The 22,803-nt window shown below is 35.9% G+C and overlaps 1 protein-coding gene across 1 annotated transcript; it reads right to left on the bottom strand.

Moving 5' to 3' along the window:
* Positions 1-7,453: 7,453 nt before the first annotated feature.
* Positions 7,454-8,392, bottom strand: LOC113257450 (olfactory receptor 6C1). The gene has a single exon (XM_026501601.3). It carries the CDS (start codon positions 8,390-8,392, stop codon positions 7,454-7,456), a length of 939 nt encoding a protein of 312 aa, XP_026357386.2.
* Positions 8,393-22,803: the final 14,411 nt, after the last annotated feature.

The raw sequence follows: 22,803 nt of genomic DNA, 5'->3' as shown, positions 1-22,803 counted from the left end.
CAACTAAATTATATTTAATTATATTTATTCCAGTTCAGTGTCATGGCTTATGCTGCTAAAATACACATTTCCTTCCACTCCTTTCAAACAATGAATTCTGACTTGCCTTCTAAGGATTCCTGAGGCAGATTTACTGAGCCATTTAAGATTGAAATTTAAAAACAATACTGAATAGTGACTAAATAAGAAGGCTAGAAAACATCTTCAAGGCTTTTGTTTTTGAAACATGTTGATGTCTTATCCTTCTAAAATCTTTACTGTCAAGTCAATATTAACGGTGATCTAATGACAAACTAGTCATTGGCAATTTCATTGATGCTCAAGGTTAGAAAAAGGACTCTATTTTAAAAAGTACATGAAATTTAAGTCTCAAATGATGTTCCTTTGACAGTCTGAGAGAGGACCTTTTGACTGGTTCCACTTTATTTCAGGTGTTTTTTTTTTTAAAGATTTTATTTATTTTATTCGACAGAGATAGAGACAGCCAGCGAGAGAGGGAACACAAGCAGGGGGAGTGGGAGAGGAAGAAGCAGGCTCATAGCAGAGGAGCCTGATGTGGGGCTCGATCCCATAATGCCGGGATCACGCCCTGAGCCGAAGGCAGACGCTTAACCGCTCTGCCACCCAGGCGCCCCCCTCAGGTGTTTTAAATAAAAAAAAAAAAAATTAAAAGAAAAATGATATCTATTGTGCCGGGTGGAAGTCTCCCTTAGTAATGCAATGATTTTGAAAGTCTAGTTTTTTTGTCTTATTTATTTACTGACTTATCTATTCTTTAGTTAAACCTTATTAAAAGCCATTTTAAAAATATGTTCAGAGAGTCTCTCCAAAACAGTTTGCTTTTCTGATTGTTATCCTGTTTCTTTTTCCTTTATTGAAATATTCAATAAAGTAATTACTCATGCTCACTTAATATATTAGAGAAAAGGAAAAGAATTTAATTAGCATTTTGGGCAATATCTAGCTCAGCTTCATAATTGCATTGAAATACACTTCTGGCACTACTCATTCATTCTTGACAAATTAACTAGAGTTCGTGTGAAACTTTCCATCTGTCTGCATGAAACAAAATCTCCACAGTTGATCCCACTGAGTGGTTGGAAGAATTGTTTTATTGGAGTTGTCTTTTACTTTTCTTCATAATTAATTTAGATGACCATTTCCCTGACTCAATCTGAATTTTTTATATTTCTTCATTTCAACGAAGATAAGCAGACTCAGTTTTTTGAAATTCATACAATTGTATATAGAAACAACCCAAAGGAAAAAAAGATCACCAAATCACATTTAATAGTATTTTCAGAAATAGTAACACAAGTGTCTGTAGGGGTTTATGCTGAATATCAACTCAAAACCTCATGCTCTGTAATTTATGTGGTACTTACTAGGACATACGAATAGCTGTTTTATTTATTTTACTTTTCTTTTAGTTGGAATTAATTCCTAACTTTGGGAAGGTTGTTCACTGTTGTGGTTTAACAAAATCATTATTTATTTCAGTAATATTTAAGGATTTTTTTATTTATCTCATTTAGTTCTTATAACATAGTTAGTAGACTTTATTATCTTTGTTCCAAAATGAAGAACTGAGGCTCAGAGTGGCTATGTACCTTACATAAATTCATATAGCTAGCAAGTGTCAAATATAATGTGAAATTGAAGTCTGTTCTCTTAAACAGAATACCACATAGCCTATATTCAATTGGAAACACACAGATGGGGACATACTAACTTCCTGTCTTTAACTGTGAGTGACTACATTGATATAATAAAAAAAAAATACTATCCTATTTTTATACTTTCTGATATAAACAATTGCAAATTATAACCTCAATACATGCCATTTAATCTGTTTAAAAGTTGAGCTAAATAATGAACCAATGATAAGGTTTGAGAGACTTTCACTACCTTCTATATGCCTGACTTAATTCTGCTTTTCATACAGGTTTGCAAACACAGAATGAGTGGAATAGTAAAATGTTAACAAATTCCATCATTGTCATCTAGAGGAGCCAGCATTTCTGATAGCCTTCCCTTTGCCGTTGAACAAGTATATTTTCTAGTATTGACATTTTGTCTTATCCTTCCCATTTTTTCCAAGGGGAATATAGTTTTTTAACTGTAGAGAGTAAGAAAGAATCAAATATATAAAAGAGAGAAAAATATCAGAAAGTGTTTTAAAACTCTTTGGCATGGCTTCTACACAGATTTAACTTGTACAAGTACTTACTACTGTCTATTCTCTCTGCCACTCACTCAAGGGGAATAATTCAGTGAATCAAAATTGTCAGAATAGGAATGTACATAAACTACTAACATATAAAACACTGACTTTAGAAAGGAAATCCTGGGGTACAGTGTCCAATGTGATATGAAAAGAAAAATTCCAACAAGGAGACAACCACACTAAGTATGAAGTTTGTTTTCCTTGACATTATTTTTCAAACAGAGATAAGCTACCAAATATTTTAATTCCTAACATAGATCTCAACTAAATGCATCTTTACGCCATGACATTTTTTAAAATTGGTAATCTACCACATTGTACTAAGTCCATTTCTTGATTCCATTATTATTAATCTGCCTCCTAGTGAGAAATTTTGGTACCTATCATACTGTTAGTACATTACACGTAATATCGTTTTTCCTGTTTACCCTATTGCTCACCAGCAATGACAGCTGAAGAGTTTCTTGTTTTGACTGACTAAAGTTCTAACTTATATGTCAAGTATTATATTAAGAGTTAGTACCCTCCCTGATTAGATTATAATAATATAATTATGTGCAGATAAGATAAGGTGAGTAAAACACCAGTAAAATTGTGCTTATTATAGTAAAAGCTGTGCAAAATTTGCAAGTCCTTACAGAGTTTCAAATATATATAAAAGAGAGCAAACACAAGTTTTTCTTAGTTTTGTTTTGTTTTTCAAATTAGGCTATGATATTGGCTGTTATAGCTCAAGACCTTAGGCAAATCATCCAACATTTCTAAGCACCAATTTACACATTGGTAAAAAGGGATAATCATGTCTAATTTGTCATATAGCTGTGAAGATTAAATATGATATGGTGTAGAACCTACCTTGTTTTTCATATGACACAAAATACATGCTCTCTATAGAAGAGTTGTTATTTATGAAATTCCTATCAAACTTTTAGTTGGCATAAGAATTAGTGGCTGCCTTGGGGTGGCCTGGGTGGCTCAGTCGGTTAAGCAGTCAGCTCTTGATTTCGGCTTGGGTCATGATCTCAGGGTCTTGAGTTCAAGCTGTGTCAGGCTCCATGCCCAGAGCAGGCAGCATGCCCTCTCCCTCTGCTCCTCTCCCCACCCTCACATGCCCTCTCTCTCTCTCTCTAAAATAAATAAATAATAAATAAATAAATAATAAATAACTCTTTAAGAAAAATAAAAAAATAAAGAGTTAGGGGCTGCCTAAATATTTATGTTATATTTTTATAAAAAATAATGCAGCAAATAAGAAAAGTTTATGAAACAAGACATAACACATGACTTCATATCTAGAAAACATAGGATACACGACCTTCAAATAATTTGTAAGTGGTAACATAATGCACCCAAGTTTATTAACCAAATGGGAAGAATTGGACAGACACTACAGATAGTATGCAAAACCAATGGTGCTGCTAGATATTTATTTCATGACGCAGGTAATTTTAAAAAGGAAAAATAATTTTATATCAATAAGAGAAGAGATATTTAAAATAAATTGAAACAGTATTGACTTAAATCATTACAGTATAAAACATTTGTTACTGAAGTTTAGTCGATATGCAGTGTTACATTAGTTTCAGTTGTACAACCTAGCATTTCAAGAAGTCCATACATTATGCTGTGCTCACCGCGAGTGCAGCTGCCATCTGTCACCATCCAGAGCTATTACAATAGCATTGGCTATATTCCTGAGGCTGTACCTTCTATTCCTGTGACTTATTTATTCCATTATTGAAAGTCTGTACATTTTACTCCCTTTCACACATTTTGCCCATCTCCCTACCCCTTCCTTCTGACAACCATTGGTTTGTTCTCTGTATTTATGGATCTGTTTTTGTTTTGTTTGCTGGTTTATTCATTGCTTTGTTTTTGAGATTCCAAATATAAGTTAAATCATATGGTATCTGTCTTCCTCTGTCTGACCTGTTTCATCTAGTGAAACACCCTCTAGGTCAATCCATATTGTTGCTAATGGTAGGATCTTATCCTTTTTTATGGCTGAGTAATATTCCATTATATATATATATATCACAACATCTTTATCCTTTCATCTATCAATGTACACATGGATTGCTTCCATATCTTGGCTATTGTGAATAATGTGGCAAAAAAGACAGGGGTTCATATATCTTTTGGGATTAGTGTTTTTGATCAAACATTTTGATTAATCAGAATAGTCAGCAAAATGATTTATGTTCCATAACTACTGGTTTTATATTCATAATCACAAATCACTGACATGGAACCTACAGATAGTTTTAAAGGAAGACACAACTCAGCCACATCCATGTTATCAAGAGTGTTTTTAGCAAATGAGCTCAGCATTTCCTGTATCTGTGATATGGATATAGAAAGATAGTACAAATTAGTTTAAATTTCATTTTCTTTTATTGAATCTTCATGAGAACATTCATTCATACTACCCAAAACTTTGATTTGTTTGTATGAAGCAGTACTTCAAGGACCAAATCTTTGAAGGTTTGTGTACTTTCTGGTCCCTTAGGTGTAAATAAAAGTGTTCAGCTTGAGGGCAACAGAATTACTGAGAATAGCTACTTCTCTTGTCAATGGTGCCTTTCTTTTCTTTTCTTTTTTTTTTTTTTTTTTTTTTTTTTTTTTGGCAGAAGAATTAACATATATGGAAATAGAAATGGCAATCATGTGAGTAGAGCAAGTAGAGAAAAACATTTTTTCCTCTGACTAGCAGATGTGATTTATATGTAGGACAAAATCACCAATGCCGAAGTAAATAGCAAAGTAACCGAAACAAAGCAAAGCCAATTACTACAAGGAGCCATGTATCTGAATGAGACGCAAAAAAGAAAGACAGCCACATGCAAAGTGTTCCATGACATTGGAAACACAGTAATCCAGCTGGGTGAGGAGTGTAAGTGGTGGGAAATGGTCAGAACCCTGCCCAGCAATGCACGTAACAGAAACAGGTTACAGAGTTTCCTGTTCATGATGGTTGTATAATGCAGGGGCTTGCAAATGGCAACATAGTGATCAAAGAACATGGCAATTAGAATTTGAAATTCAGTTACCCCATGAAAATAAAGAGTAGTTGGGCTGCACAACTGTTATAGGAAATGATATAATCCCTGGTGATAATTACCCCCAGAAATCAAGGAATACATGTAACTGTAAATGAGATTTCTAAGAAAGAGAAGTTCTAGCTAAGAAATACGTAGGTGTCTGTAGATGAAAGCCCACCCAAGTGAGGGTGATGATAAGTTTCCATTCACACTTAACATGTATGTGGTAAATAGAAAGAGTAAAATCACAATCAGAAATCAGGATCATCAGAAAGGCTCAACAGGATGAACTCTGATCATCGTGGTTGTTTATTTCTTTCTCTTCCATTTTTATTTCTTTTAAAGATATTACCCTAAGTGAAACAAGCAGAAGGACAAACAAATGCATGATTCCACTTATGTGAGATGTTAAATCAGTCTATCTCACGGAAATGGAGAGTAGAACGGTGGCTGTCTTAGGAAGGAGCGGGTGGGCAGTGGGGAGTTGCTGTTAGCTGGTATAAAGTTCAGTTCTGTAAGATGAATAAGTTCTCAAGATGTTGCAGATGAATATTGAAGAACATTGTTTGCTGTACTACATTCTGTCTACACTTAACAATACTGTATTGTGCTCTTAAAAATACAAGTGGGTAGATCTTGAGTTAAGTGTTCTTACCACTTTATAAATATAATTTGTACTTATTCACAATGATAGCAGTTAGCTATAGAGACCAATATTAATAATAATCACTACTATTTATTGATAGCTAATTATGCTATGTACTTGACAGGTTCATTTCCATCCCTATGGTACATCATATATGACAGATTTATCTGACACCTGATTTACCAATGGGGAAGTATGTTGAGATGCTATAGAAACCCTAACTTTGTCAAACATTTGCCTTCTTTCACATACAAATTATACTTCAGATAGGATGAAATTGAGAAGTCGTAAGTTTTCTCTTACATTTTGAATGCCCTTCGATTTTCTATTACTTATTTTATTTTTTTCTCAACAACTCCTGTACTTTATTTCTCAGTTGAATGTTTTGCACAGAAATCATTAGGATTAGTGCAGCACTAATTAGGATTATAGTATATTTTCTATTACTAAAAAGTGGTTTATATTATTTAGAATACTTTATTGTATCCATAATCTTTCATTTTCTCTCTCACACACACATACATAAACACACATACATCTTTCCAAAATACTTTAGGCACTTAATACCTTAAGTAGAATGAGTGAAAGACTATGTTAACAGGTGAAATTCTAATTTTATATGAAATGGAAAATTTTGTTCTGTTATGAAGTTTTTATTTTCTACAAAACTTAAATGATTTTGTTCTTTAGGCTTCAAATAATTTAGACACACGCCCAGTTTCAAACTAGTCCAAAACTAGAAAAGGAGCTATACATATATATTTCAGCATAGTCAGAAAGTGAAGCATACATTCCATGGAATTAGAGAAGTTAAACTTATTCTGCATATCTAAGACACTATTTCCTCACTACTTTCTACAGTATGTGTATACATAAGTATGTATATATGCATCTACTTGTACATCTACCTATATCTTCGAGTCATAATGGGATTTGGAAATATGGAGATGTATTTAGCACCATGCCTACGAAAGTATATATGTTAAATAGCTATGCTTTTTTTTTAACCAATAGATACATTGTATGAACACACCCTACTTAGTGAGCAATGTTTCTTGGTTTTTAAATGAAAGATTTCAAGTTTTTCAATAAATCATATGGCATTTCAAGAATTTTTTTTCCTAGAGAAAATGCAAGACGGTGAAGGGATTTCTGAACAAAGATCAATGAAAATCACAAAATTATATTTTCTGCATAGAGTAAGGAAAATATCACATCAATATTTACAGGTCTCCTCTATTCCAGGTGATAGTTATTTTCCTAAACAAAATGCAAAATATAACTTTACAAGTTAAAACAACTAATGATCAAGAAGTTGCAGCTAACCAAGGGTTCAGAAGAACAGGAGCCAGAAGGACGTATGAAGTTATTTCAACCAAATGAGAAATATATTAGTTCTGCTTGTAACCTGTTAGAAAGAAAGAATGAATAAGGATGACAGAAAGGCCATTTTAATTTGAAGAAGTTGCTCAGATCTCATGTTTGTGTATTTTAAATTGCCATGCAATATGTGTGTCTAATTTGTGACACCATAGCATTTCATTTGCTTGAGAAAAATACAATCTTCCTTGCCCTGTCCATGAAGGCTCGCTTGACTTGCTGGTTCCTTAGGCTGTAAATAAAGGGGTTCAGCATGGGGGCTACTGAGGTGTTCAGCACAGCAACTCCCTTGCTCAGAGACACTCTGTCTTTTGCTGAGGGTTTAATGTACATGAAAATGCAGCTGCCATAGGAGATGGAGATGACAATCATGTGGGATGAACATGTGGAAAAGGCCTTTGTCCTCTGACTGGTAGAAGGAATTCGTAAAATTGTTCTGATGATATATACGTAGGACAGAATTATTAATGCCAAAGTGAACATTAAAGTAAACACAGCACAGGAAAACCCCAGTATCTCTAAGAACTTTGTGTCTGAACAAGAAAGTTGTAGCAGGGGAAAATAATCACAGGTGAAATGGTCAATAATATTAGACTTACAGTAATTAAGGTTTAAGAGCAAGATGAGCGCAGGGAATATGATTAAGAATGAAATCAGCCATGAAGAGAAGACAAGGAGTATGCAGATTCTGGGATTCATGATGGTCATGTAATGCAGAGGTTTGCAGATGGCAATGTAACGGTCATAGGACATGGCAGCCAGAAGGTAAAATTCAGTGACTCCCAACAGAATGAAAAAAAATAACTGAGCCATGCAATCATTAAAGGAAATGGTTTTATCTCCTGTAATCAGGGTGCCCAGGAACTTGGGTATGCTGACAGTTGTGAATGAAACCTCTAGCAAGGAGAAGTTTCTGAGGAAGAAATACATGGGGGTTTGGAGGTGAGGATCCAGCAGGGTAAGGGTGATAATGGTCAGGTTCCCCGTGATGCTGAGCGTGTAGGTGATGAAGAGAAAGATGAAGATCACCCCCTGAAGCTGTGGGTCATCTGACAACCCCAGGAGGATAAACTCTCGTAGTTCTGTGTGGTTTCTCATTCTTCAGCTGCTTATTTGTTGTTCTCCTGCCAGACCTCTAGGAGAAAACACAAGGAACAAACTCGAATAAAAGGTCCAAGTGTGATGCCAGAATTTGGCAGAAATACTACATGTTTTCTTCTACAGGCGAGAATTTACATGAACTGATAATAACAATGATCCATTAATTTCCTGTCTTCTACAGGTGAAATCTCCAGTTTAGACAAGTTTGAAAACATTCCATATCACAGAGCTTAAAGAGCTAGAGCAGGGATTTTCCCCAGGCTTTTCTGACTCCAAACAACACCTGTTAACTTTGAAGGATGTGCGCATGAGTTTTCTTTCCAGGGAAGACCGCCTTTGTGCTCTCGCTCCAAGTGTTTACTAGTTTCCCATTGTCTGTAAGTTAAAGCTTAATTACATTGAGAATCCTCAAACTGGGAAAGATCCTGTGTTTTTTAATGACGTTTACGTGTTTTGTCATTAGCCACTGATCAACTTTAATACTCTCAGCTTTTCCAACTCCTCCTACTACCTCATGGGTCAGATATGCTAGAGTCATCACCGCCAGCAACCTTACATGGTAGAGACAGAGGGGAGAAAGAGGCAGGAAATAATTTAAGCTGGAGAGCTTAGAACTGAGTTTGAGGGGCGCCTGGGTGGCGCAGTCGTTAGGCGTCTGCCTTTGGCTCAGGGCGTCATCCCGGAGTTGTGGGATCTAGCCCCACGTCAGGCTCCTCTGCTGTGAGCCTGCTTCTTCCTCTCCCACTCCCCCTGCTTGTGCTCCCTCTCTCGCTGGCTGTCTCTATCTCTGTCTAATAAATAAATAAAATCTTAAAAAAAAAAAAAAAAGAAAAGAACTGAATTTGATCACATCTGAATCCCTAACCATAGTTTATGATGTTTCAGCCTGTATGTAATTACCATGACCTGTAATCCTATACAAATGACTTCTCTTTCTATTTAAAATAATAATTATTACTATTATTATTGAAGCACTTCCCTCAGTTAAAGAGTTAGGTAAACATTCACCAAGAAAACACCGGCAAATAGTTTAATTTCTTTACTTGTATGTGGTTTTGAAGTAGTAAGTTTTAATTTCTCTTTAAAAAAAAAATATTAAATGATATTACCATAGTTATTTCCATCAGGAAGAGTGAGGATATCTAGGTTTGAATCCAAACTACTTACTAGGTGTGAAACCGTGTAATCTGTCTCTGTTTCTTCTATAAACACAGTTTATTCCTCTGTATACAGGCCTTTCTTATAAAGTTATTGTGAGTATTAAATGAACTAATATGTGAAACATTTAGAAAAATGCTTAGCATTTTATAAAAGCTATATAAGGATTGCTCAATGGAGAAATCCCTTGGTGAAAACCTTTGGGATTAACATGGTGTCCTGTATTAAAAGCTTTGTCTAAAATTAGTAGTAACGAATAAAGTAACAGCAAGAAAATCACGTAGGAACAATAACAATAACAAAAAAGTGAGGTGGGATCATCTGGTTGTATAGTATCTAGGAGGCTCTGGGCAAGTGAATCTTAGCTTTGATTTTCCACTTTGACGTGGTGACCTCTCCCCACCACGGTGTATCTGCTTCCTGCCCTCCGTCACACCCTCTGTCCCTCAACAGTTCTCTGCTCTCATTCAGCTAAGATAAGGTCACCACATTTGAGGCCTGTTGGATATTTGTAGCACTTCAACATCACTACCAAAGGCTACCGATATCCACTGTGTTTCTCTGCTCCACTGTAGTAAGAGTGACCTTTCTGACAATGATTGTGAAACGTGCCTTAAATAGAAAATCTGTATGCAAGTAGCCTTGTGGGTAGCAGATTTCAGTGATACACCAAAGCACCTTCTTGTTCCCACAACACTAGGTTTAATGCCCTTTGTGTGAGTCCCGTAAAGTGTTCGACTGATTCTTCCCAGCCCACTACACATCTGTGCTGAAATCTCCTGTGATCTCCTCCACTATGCGTGAATGTCTGAAAGTTAGGACAGAGTCCGACCTTCAAACCTTTGCAACACAGTCCAGTGCCTGGAAGAACCCTAGGAGGCTTATAATAAACACTTGTCTATTAATTAATAATTAACTTATGTTGAGTTTGTTCTTACATCACAGACACCCATCCAGTGGAGTTCTCTATTATATTCCCAATTCCTGACTGAATAGTACGTAGGTTGAATCTTTGTTTTACAAGATGTGTTTTCTTAGTTTACCTACTTTTCAAAATGTATCTATTCACTGGGCCTAAATTCCCCATATTGAGTAAATTGTGACACAGGACATATAAAAGAAGCCTAATTTTTTTGATATGTAATTCAACAAAACTTCATAAACCATTATATTAAAATTACTTTCATTAAATTTCTTTAGAATTCACTCTTTTAACTAAGATTATTCTGCTCAGCAGCATCACTCCGCCTTCATCGGGGTTTCCTTTTCATTGAAGACTCACTTCACTTTTTCATAACACCTGGAAGTCTCAAAATACATTTTCAATAAATAGGCAATATTTGATTTAAATGTCAAGATTAAAATTTCTGCACTATTTTATTGGCATTGTAGATCCAGGTTAAAAAACCTATATTATTACTCTTCCATAGGTATTAATGTGCCAATGTGCTGTATTTCAATATTTTGCATATTTTTTCTTCCTCTTACATTTCCTATCAATTTTAAGACTTATCTGAAAAATAATACCATGACTGACTTACATATTTTGACTACTGATTAAAGCTTTGAGGGAATGTATGAAGAGCAATGAAGGAAGGTATTAATAGATAGGAAGGGTTCATATGAACATCACTGAAACTGAGTACTGATAGGTCAGTATTGTAGGACCAGAGAACATACTTAAAGAAACTGTCACATAAAGACGATCCAATATCACAGACTTGGGGGAGGTATACTACACTATTTGTGTAAAAATGTTAATGAAAATCAGTGGACTGTGTTCATTTACCAACATCATGTAAGCCTGATGGTTGTTATTCATTCATTCATTCATTCATTCATCCATTCACTCACCAGTTTTGCAGAGAAAAAACCTCAATGTTTTACAAGGTGCATATGATTCCTCAAGCCTGAAGCCATCCCAAGGATGTACTCAAGCAGAGTATGAAGAATATCTCTAAGCATTTAGCTCATCTTGTTATTTCTGAATGCAGATCCATCTTTCCCCTAGAAGAACATGATTTAGGTTAAACTTAAATTATCGTCCACCCATTTCATCAAAATCAAGAACCCCTTCTAAGAACCCCTGAGACATACTCTTTGAGCTGTTCAAAATGAAAGTAACAATAATACTCCATATTGGTTAAGTAAGATGGTCACAAAGTACCTTCAAGGTTTCATTCTGAGAATACCACTATGTCATGCCCTTTTAAAACTGTTACCATCACGTTAGTATTAACAGTGACCCTTAGATAAACTAGATACTGATGACTTCTTTGGTGCCCAAATTGAGAAAGGGACTCTATATAAAAGGGCCTGTTGCGCTCTAAGGACCAAAAGGGTGTTCCTTTCAGAGACTGAGATAAGAGCCTTAAACTGACTCCATTTATTTTTGGTTCACTTCGTTTTTGTTGTTGCTCTTGTTGTTGTTTTTGTTGTTGTTGTTAATGTCTTAGTCGCACTGGATGGACATCTCCCTTAGTAATGCAATAACTTTGAGAGTCTAATTGTTTCAACTATTTCTATGTTTAATAAATTCACTCTTCTTCAGTTAAATCTCATCAGAGATCATGGGAGGGACTTCGCAAATCGTATCTTCCAACTAATGTGCTTTATTAATCACATCACTCTGTTTCTTTCTACTTTGGGTGTGTAAGTAGTTGTTTAGGGTTTAGACTAATCTATTAGGGGAAATGAAAGCTTTTTAATTCAATGTTGTGGGAAACATCTAGTGTGGCTTCATAATTACTCTAAATTTCCTTGGGCACTGTTAAATCCTTCTGGGCTTTGGGCCATGACACAGGTTTTCTGTTCAAGAGTGTCTCTTGGCCTGAATGAAAAAGACTTCTGTGGAGAACCCATTGAGTTGGTGGAAGGATTGTATCTGTAGCAGTTTACGGCAAATACCAACTCCTACCCTCAAACTTTCAGTTCTTTATTTAGTCATCAATAATCAAAGGAAAAATGAAAAGTACATAAATTCATAATAAGATCATGGTATCAAAACTATTAATTTCTTACATATGACACTCTACAGTAAATTGCTGTTGCAGAAAGTATATGGGCTCTGCAGTTAGAGAAACATGGGTTAAAAATACAAATGGGCCGCTTAATGGATTTGTGACTTTGGATGGTACTTAATTTCTTTAACTTCTGTGTACACATGGACATGAAATTTGGAAATTAATTGAAATAATATAAATGAATGTGCTGTATAAAGCATGTGGCACTAAATATGCTTTAAGAAGAGCTGGTTTATTTATCTTCTTTTAGTTGGAATTGATTTCCAACTTTGGGAGAATATTCATAGTAACTGTGATTAAGGAAAGGCATTATTTATTCCAATGACATACTAAGGATTTATACATTCTATCTCATTTAGCCTTTATGACACACCTATGGAACTTTATCTTCATTTCCAAATGAAGAACTAGGGTCGTTTGGTATTGTACCTTAGATATATTCATATAGCTATTACAGTTCAATGTAATCAGGGACTACCTAAAATTAAAGTCTATTCTCTTAAAGAAAGTACTACCTAGCCTATATTCAATTAGAAACACAGGCACAGAGATGGTAATTTCCTGCTTTTCATTTAATAGAGAATGAATAAATTGATGTAATAAGACAAAACATACAGAAATCTATATCTAGTTGCATAATAGAACTCCAATAGCCCTATTTAATCTAATTAAAAGTTGAGCTGATAAGTAATGAAGCAATGATACAGTTTGGAGGACTCCGTTGCCTTCCATATGTCTGACTTACCTCTGATTTTCCTACAGACTCACTAACACACAGAATGGCTGGAACATAAAAAAATATTAGCAGTTGCTATTGTTCTATCCAGGGAAACTCCGCAGTCCTGGACACATTTCCTCTCAGTGAACCATTTTGCTTTCTACTGTTAATGTTTTTGTCTTAAATTTTCCATTTTACCTAGAGGGAATATGTTTCTTTGAGTACAGAGTGAGAAAGGAACAAATATATGAAGAAGAAAAAAATATCAGAAAGTGTTTTAAAACTGTCTGGTATGGTTTCTACACAGATTTTATGTAGCATAAGCTACTTATTGTTTGATGTGTTCTCTCTGCTGCTGGCTCACTGGGAATAATGCAGTGACTCGAAACTGCCAGAGCAGGACTGCACACAAAACACTAAGGAATATAAAACATCATACAGATTAGTTTTGAATTTGAAAAGGAATCTTGGGGGACAGTGTCCAATGAGACAGGAAACAAAAAAAAAGACAAGCAAACAACCACTGTAGGTGAAGTTTGCTTCCCTTAACATTATTTTTCAGAGATTAACAACCAAACACCTAGTTCCTAATGCATATCTCTACTGAATGCATATCTACCCCATGCCATTTTTTAAAAACCAATTATCTGCTACATAGTACTAAGTCCATCCTTTTTTTAATTTAAATTCAATTAGCCAACATGTAATACATCATTAGTTATTGATGTAATGTTCAATGATTCATTAGTTGCATATAACACCCAGTGCTCATCCCATCACATGCCCTCCTTAGTGTCCATCACCCAGTTATCCCATCCTCCCATCCACCCCCCCTTCCACAAGCCTGTTTGTTTCCCAGAGTTAAGAGACATCAAAAAGCATGACTACCTACCATTTGTGTTGACATGGATGGAACTAGAGGGTATTTTGCTATGTGAAATAAGTCAATCAGAGAAAGACAATGATCATATGGTTCCATTCTTTACTCCATATTTTTAATCTGCCTTCCATAAGAATGTTTGGTAGTATAATATTGCTTATACTGTATACATTTTTTCCTTCCCACTCTATTGCTCACCAGCAGTAGCAGTTGAAGAGTTTCTTGTTTCATTTGATTAAAATTCTACTTTAAATGTCAAGTATAATATTAGGAATTAGTACCTTCCCTGACTAGACTATAATAATATAATCATGCCCAAATGATATAATGTGAGTGTAAAACACCAATAAAATTGTACAGGTCCTAAGTAAAGGTTATAGATATTTTCAGGATCCCACAGATTTAAATATGCATGAAATAAACACAACTTTTTGTCTCCTTGTTTTGTTTTTCAAAACTAGGTTATCACATTGGCTGTTATACCTCAAGACCTCAGGCAAATTACTCAGCCTTTCCAAGCATCACTTTGCACACCTGGAACAGAGATAATTAGTCTATGTTGCCATATAGCTGTGAAGATTAAGAACAATATTATTTAGGACATACATGGTTGAGCATATGGCACAGAATAATTATGCTCTATAGAAGAGATTTTATTATTTATGAAATTCCTATCCAACACTCATGTGGCATAGGTGTAATGGTGACTGCCTATATCTTCATCTCTTACATATTTACACAAATAATACAGATATGGGGTGTCTTGTGGCTCAGTTGGTTAAGTGTCTGACTTTTGCTCAGGTGATGATCTTAGAGTCCTGGAATTGAGCCCTGTATCAGGCTCCCCACTCAGCCGGGAGTCTGCTTGTCCCTCTCTGTCTGACCCTCCCCTTCCCCCTGCTCATGCTCTCTCTCTCTCTCAAATAAATAATTAAAATTTTTAAAAAATAATAACAATATAGTTAAACAAGGGAAGTACAGAAAAAAGACATAACACGTGCCCTAAGCATAACCAGAAAGAAAAAGTTGTGTGACTTTTAAATAATTTATAAGCTGTAAAATAAACACACAACTGAATGTGAAGAACTGGGCAGATATGCAGCTGGTGTGCACAAAATATGGTTGTTAGGTAGTTTATTTCATATTTTTTATAGATTTAAAATGAAATGTAAGAAAAAGAAAGAAAATGTGATATTAGTAACAGAACATAAGATTTAAGAATAAATCCATGAAAAGAATGTTTACTCAAGTCTTTACAGTAAAAATAAGTATTTTTATTATTTGGAACAATCAGGAAAATGATTTTTGTTTATAGCCACTAATGTTCTATTTGGTACTGTAAACCAATGAGGAAATGGAACCCAAAGAGGGTTTGAAAGAAAGATGCAACAAGTTACTTTTTGGTTTAAAAGAAACCTTAAGGAAATGAACACACCATTGCAAGTACCTGGGAGATGGCTATTGGAAGACACTCTAGACGTTGAAATTTTATTTGTCCTTTGTTGGGTCTTCACCATGACATCCATTCATGTTCATACATACTTTCATTTGTTTCTAGAAAACAGTACTTTAGGAAGCAAGTTTCTGAGAGCTTGTTTTACTTGCTGGTTCCTCAGGGTATAAATAAAAGGGTTCAGCATGGGGGCAATTGAGGTGTTGAGAATAGCTACTCCTTTGGTCAGTGATGCTCTTTCATTTGCTGAAGGCTTGACGTACATGAATATACAGCTCCCATAAGAGATGGAAATGACAATCAAGTGAGAGGAACACGTGGAGAAAGCCTTTTTCCTCTGACCAGCAGACGGAGTTCTCAGAATGGTGCTAAGGATGCACAGGTAGGAAAGAATCACCAAGGCCAAAGTGAAGAGCAGAGTAACAAACGCAAAGTAAAAGCCAATCATCTCTAAAAGCCATGTATCCGAGCACGAGAGTCGTAAAATGAGGAAATAGTCACAAGAGAAATGATTTTCAGTAGCACTGTTTATTGAAAATAGTGTTCTTTCCCATTGTATTTTCTTATCTCCTTTTCATAGATTAATTGACAGTATGATCATAGGTTTTTCTTGGTTCTGTAATCTGTTCTATTGATTTATGTGTCTATCTTTGTGCAAGAATCATACAGTTTTGATAACCAAACATTTGTAGTATAACTTGAAATCTGAGATTGGGATATCTCCAGTTTAGTTGTTCTTTCTCAGGATTGCTTTCGTTATTTGGGGTCTTCTTTGGTTCCATACATATTTTAGGATTATTTGTTCTTATGAAAAATTCTATTTGTTTTTTATAGGGATTGCTCACTAAGGTCTCAGGCCATTGAACCAGGTTTTTCCAGGGTTTGGAGACTTGAAATGGGGTTATGTGCCTGAGATAGAAACGCATTTGCACAGTGGGTGAGCCTGGAGTGTGGATGAAGACCAGGGAGACAAGAGTGATTGACTGCTTTTCCCTGAGCGTGCACTGAGGAGTGGGGACTCTTGCTTTTGACTCCCGGACTGGAGACTGGGAGGCTGCAATTTTCATTCTCATCCTCTGAAGAGGCAGGGAAAGCCCTCAGGGAACAGAAGCCTACAGGAGCAATCAGAGCAGATTACTTAACCTGGTGCCCTGGCAAGGGTGGTGCAGCACACCCCCCTCAAGGGAGCAAAGACACTGGAGAATCAGTGCAGCAGACCCTTCCCCAGAAAATCAGCAAAAATATCTGACTAAGGCCAAGTTTACAGATCATAGGGAGTTGCAAATCTCCATTGCTAGGGAGAACAGTATATAGAATTCATGGTTTTTTTCCCCATGATTCGTTAGTCTTTCAATTTTAGTATTTTCCTGTTCAACCAATTTCTTACGTTATCAACTTTTTTAAAAAATAGTTTTAATTTTCATTTTTACACATAAATTCTATCCTTTCATTGCATTTATTTATGTATATTTATATTTTTTCCTTACAATTTTGGGATGCAGTTTCTTCTACCAAACTAAAGTACACTCACGGTATATTGTATAGCCCTGCTCTGTTCACCCGTCTGTTTATAATGCTTCTTCTTCTTCTTTTTTTTTTTTGTATTTTTATTTTGATTTTTACAATTACATTTTATCCTTTCAATGTATTTAATTTTATTTTTGTACATTTATAAGTTTTCTTTCATTACAATATTAGGATCTAGCTTCAACAAAACATAGAAATAGTAAATATGTTAAAGTGGTAATTTGGGGATCCTTGCAATGTATTCCACAAAATAACCTTTTGGAACGACTGGGTGCCTCAGTCATTGTCTGCCTTCTGCTCAAGTCATGATCCCAGGGTCCTGGTATCAAGTCCTGCATTGTGCTCCTTGCTCATCAGGGAGCCTGCATCTCCCTCTGCCTGCTACTCCCCCTGATGAGGTCATGGAATATAGTGAGGTTCAGTGGGGTGGCGTCCTGAGCCGATGACCAAGAAAGAATTCTTGAGACGCCTTTGGTACAAAATTGGTGGTTTATTAAAGCACGGGGACAGGACCCCTGGGCAGAAAGAGCTGCTGCCCTGCGTTGTGAGGGGCAGCTGATTATACACCATGGGGTTGGGGGAGGTGAGGAAAAGGGGAGGCTGAGAAAGCACTTTCATATGTTAAAGAAGACTCGCAGGACACTGGAGGCCTTGCTATTGTCAAGTTAACGTTGTTGATCCCTGTAGAAGGTGTTAATAGTAAGACAGTTGGGAGATCCCAGGAGAATGTTACTTTCCTCCTACCACTTGTCCTTGTCAATGGCCTTCAGGTTTAAATGAAATCCATTTTATTTACATTTCCTTCTGCCTCAGCCTCCCTCAATTTTATGGAGGGGATGGTAGTGTTAGGGCTCCAGGAAACTGAATTATGGGTCTCTGGAAGTTAGGCTATTGTTAAGAAAGCTTCTTCCTTGTAAATCACTAGGACAGGTGTCAACTGACAGAGACTCAGGTCTTGAAGGATTGTGATCTCTGTCAGTTAACCATTTGTTTTTTTCCTTTCTTTAGTTTTAGGGCAGCCAGGAGTGCCTAGGAATGTTGAATACATGAGGGGGGTGGCAGGGTGTCAGTTTCTGCTTTGTCCTCAGCTTGCCTTCATTCCCTCATCACCCCTGCTTGTGCTCTCTCTCTCTTTGACAAATAAATAAATAAAATGTTAAAAACAAAAACAAAAAATAACATTTTGCATGTGAGAAAGATAAAAATATATTTATTGACACATACAGAACATACTTACTTTCTGATATGTCTAATAATTTCAGACAGAAATATAATCCCAGATTTTCTTAATTTACTTAAAATGTGAGAGGCAATGCCTCCGTAAACTACTTTTGGAGGCTTTTTGTCAGGAGTTACTCTTCCCTCTTAGGTAAAATCCTCTCACACAGAGAAAATGCAGGCTTGATTACATACAAGTTTTCTACAGCCTCTCCTTTAAGTAAAGGAATTTTTCTTTATCTCTTTTATATTTCCATATAAACATAAACATTGTTCTAACCTAAACTTTAAAAAGCTGCTATTGTAACCCTGAGAGTGTTTTAACTAAATTTCAGTCTTCACTCAGGAGATAATTTATTCTCAATTCCTTTAGGGTACATTTAATACAGAGATGAGCTCCAACCCTTCATTGACAGTAGCACTCGGGTTTTATTCATGTATACATCCCTATCAGCACAAAGAAGAATTAATGAATCAAGAAATAATTGTAATATTTTAAAAAATCAGAAGGGTATTTGAAACTCAGTTTTTAATTTTTTAGTGTTAAGTTATATAGACTTTATGCCATGAGAAATAAGTGTCAGAAAATCAATTATCAAAATCAGTGGTGCTGGGAATGGCCAGCAACCCCTGTACTGACGGATGAAAGATGACTCCAAACTTCCTCGTGAAAGAGAGGACAAGGCAACAGGGTCAACGCTCAGAGGTGAGGACCCTTTGCTCTTCCTTGTTCCCGCTTTATTGGTGCCTCAGGATAATCACAAATCCTTTATCATTGTTCCTCACGCACATGATGTTGACACGGGGTCTTACTGAAACTGGGAGGATCTGTTTATGGGAGAGATGCGACATGCTAATTTGGGCGTGCTCTACCAGTTCTGCTAAACATAGCCTAAGGGACAATGCCTACCTCTTAAATCACAGGGCGATTGTTTGCGCTGAGAAAGTATCCAAGGCAACTCCCTGCGGCATTCCAAAGGCAGAGTGGTCACGCAGGCCTGGGCATTCCAAAGGCCTACACCCTTCTTGGAGGACTTCCCCGCCTTTGCCTGCCTCTTTGCTACATTTTAGCAAGCCAGGCATTAGGGCTGACTTCATGCTCCACGTTAACCGCAGCACAGTGGTACGTAATGACAGATGGAATGGCCCTTATGTTTCTAACTGATCCTCCATTTGCCCTCAAATCTCCAGATTAACCAGCATTAAATATTTATAGTATATTCTATCAGAAATTTCATTCACAAACACAGTCAAATTCACACACTCGGAGAGCGAATTTTTTAAATACAATAATGCAATTTTACAACAGAAATATTTGGCAATTTTTCTTTTTCTTTTTTCAGTTAACAATATGTAATAGGTATCATTCCTTGTCAACTTACACAGCTGGGACTCATCCTTTTAACTTCGAATAATTTAATAATTTCATTATTTGTTAAGATTCAGGGAATTAGCTTGCTACCAATGTCACATCATTACCTAAAACGCTAAGTCCATTTTTATGCATCCATTTGCATACATGCAACTACTAGAATAAAATATATATATGAGCATCACATTTTGATAGGTACTTCAAAATTTCCTTCCTACAACAAAGATAAACACTTTCCATTGCATCCTAGCCATCACAGATGTTAGAAACCATTTCCACAGTTTATAAACAGAGAGACAAAAATGAAGCCACAATTCACACAATGAATTACCATAAAGACCCAATCACAGTCCCTAGATTTTGAGGTTAAAGAGACCCAATAACTTTGTAAAGTTGCAAAATTTATTCAACTCACAAAATCTATTCAACCTTTCTATCAATTTCTCTACTCATGAAATGAGAGCACTAGTACTCTTAACTCATAGGATATTGTAAAGATTAAGTGAAATCATGAATGAAAGTCATTCACTCTCACATATGTTCTTTTCCTTACTGGAAGTGGTTTCTTTGGCATCCTAATTCACTTCTAATCGTTCATCAATACTAATTTATTTGTTTGTTTGTTTTGTATTGAGTATAACTGACATATAACTATTAGTCACATTAGTTACACTGTTATATTAGTTTCAGGTGGAAAGCATAATGAATTGACAAGTTTATACAGTATGCTATGTTCACCACAAGTGTAGCTATGATCTGGTACCTTAGAATGCTATTACAACAGCAGCGACTATATTCCTTACACCGTAGGTCATATTCCTGTGACTCATTTATTCAATAACTGGAAGCCAGTACCTATCACTCCTCTTCTGCCATTTTGTACCCCCCTCCCCTCTGGCAACCACATGTTTGTTGTCTGGATTTATGGTGTATTTCTGCTTTTTGTCTGTTTGTTTATTCATTTGTTTTTGTTAATGTTAGTTAAGTTTTACTCTTTAATGAAGTCTTCTTGATTCCTTGGTTTTCTCAAACTTATGTAATTCCCTGTGTTACATCTTCATAGTAGTAATTGTATTTTACTTGTTAATGAGTGTCATCCTTGCTAGAGTAAGTTTCATGTTACAAATGTGGATATTTAAGCTTAAGCTTGAATTCAACAAATGAGGTTTAGAGGGTACATACTTCAACTTAATAAAGGCCATTTATGAAAAACAACAGCTAATATCATCCTAAGGGGGGGGGGATTGAGAGTTTTTCCTGTACAGTCAGGAACAAGAAAGGATGTCCACTCTCACCACTGTTATTTAACAGAGTACTGGAAGTCCTGGCCACAGGAATCAGACAACAAAGAGAAATAAAAGGAATTGAAATCTGAAAGGAAGAAGTAAAAGTTTCTCTATTCGCAGATTACATGATGCTCTATGTAGAAAACGTGAAAGACTCCACCAAAAACTTCCTAGAACTGATAACACAAATTCAGTAAAGTCTCAGATCAAAAAAAAAAAAAAAAAAAAAAAAAATCAATGTCCAAAATTCTGTTGCATTTCTATATATCAATAATGAAGCAGCAGAAAGAGAGATCAAGGGATCAGTCCCAGTTATAATTGCTCCAAAAATTATAAGGCTCCTGGGAATAAAACTAACCAAAGAGATGAAAGAACTATTTTCTGAAAATTATAAAACACTGATAACAGAAATGAAAAAACAAATGGAAAACATTCTATACTCATGGATTGGAAGAGCAAATATTGTTAATATGTCCATACTACCAAAAGCAATCTACACATTTAAAGCAATCCTTATCGGAGTACCAACAGCATTCACAGAGGTATAACAAACAATCCTAAAATTTGTATGAAGCCACAAGAGACTCTGAACAGCCAAAGCAACCCTGGAAAAGAAAAGCAAGGCTTGAAGCATCACAATTCGGCTTCAAGTTCCATTACCAAGTGGTAGTGAACAAAAAAGTATGGTACTGGCACAAAAATAGACACACAGATCAATGGGACAGAATAGAAAACCCAGAAATGAACCCACAAATATATTGCCAAACTAATCTTTGACAAAGCAGGAAAGAATATCCAATAGGAAAAAGATATTCTCTTCAACAAATGATGTTGGACAGCAACATGAAAACAATGAAACTGGACCACTTTCTCACACAACACACAAGAATAAATTCAAAATGGATTAAAGACCTAAATGTGAGACCTGAAACCATAAATGTTCTAGAAGCTAGCACAGGCAGTAAGCTCTTTGACTTGGCAATAGAAACTTTTTTATAGATATATCTCCTGAGGCAAGGGAAACAAAAGAAAAAATAAAGTATTGGGACTACACCAAAATAAAAAGCTTCTGCACAACAGAGGAAACAGTAAAAAAAAAACTTAAAGGCAATCTATTGAATGGAAGAAGATATTTGCAAATATCATATCTGATAGAGGATTAGTATACAAAATATATAAAAAATGTATAAAACTCAACCTCCTGAAAGTGAGTAATCCAATAAAATATGGACAGAAGACATCAATTCTCAACATTTGCTGCAACATGGACGTGACTGGAGGAGATAATGCTAAGTGAAATAAGTCAAGCAGAGAAAGACAATTATCACATGGTTTCACTCATTTATGGAACATAAAAAGTAGGAAGATCGATAGGAGAAGGAAGGGAAGAATGAAGGGGGGGTAAACAGAAGGGGGAATGAACCATGAGAGACTATGGACTCTGGGAAACAAACTGAGGGCTTCGGGGTGGGGGGGAATGGGATAAGCTGGTGATGGGTATTAAGGAGGGCATGTATTGCATGGTGCACTGGGTGTTATACGCAAGTCATGAATCATGGAACTTTACATCAAAAACTAGGGATGTACTGTATGGTGACTAACATAATATAATTTAAAAAATTATTATTAAAAAATAAATAAAAATAGGGGCGCCTGGGCGGCACAGCGGTTAAGCGTCTGCCTTCGGCTCAGGGCGTGATCCCGGCATTCTGGGATGGAGCCCCACATCAGGCTCCTCCACTATGAGCCTGCTTCTTCCTCTCCCACTCCCCC

This window comes from Ursus arctos, unplaced genomic scaffold (genome assembly GCF_023065955.2).
Source record: "Ursus arctos isolate Adak ecotype North America unplaced genomic scaffold, UrsArc2.0 scaffold_26, whole genome shotgun sequence".
Taxonomy (NCBI): domain Eukaryota; kingdom Metazoa; phylum Chordata; class Mammalia; order Carnivora; family Ursidae; genus Ursus; species Ursus arctos.
This window is presented reverse-complemented; position numbering and strand designations above follow the sequence as displayed.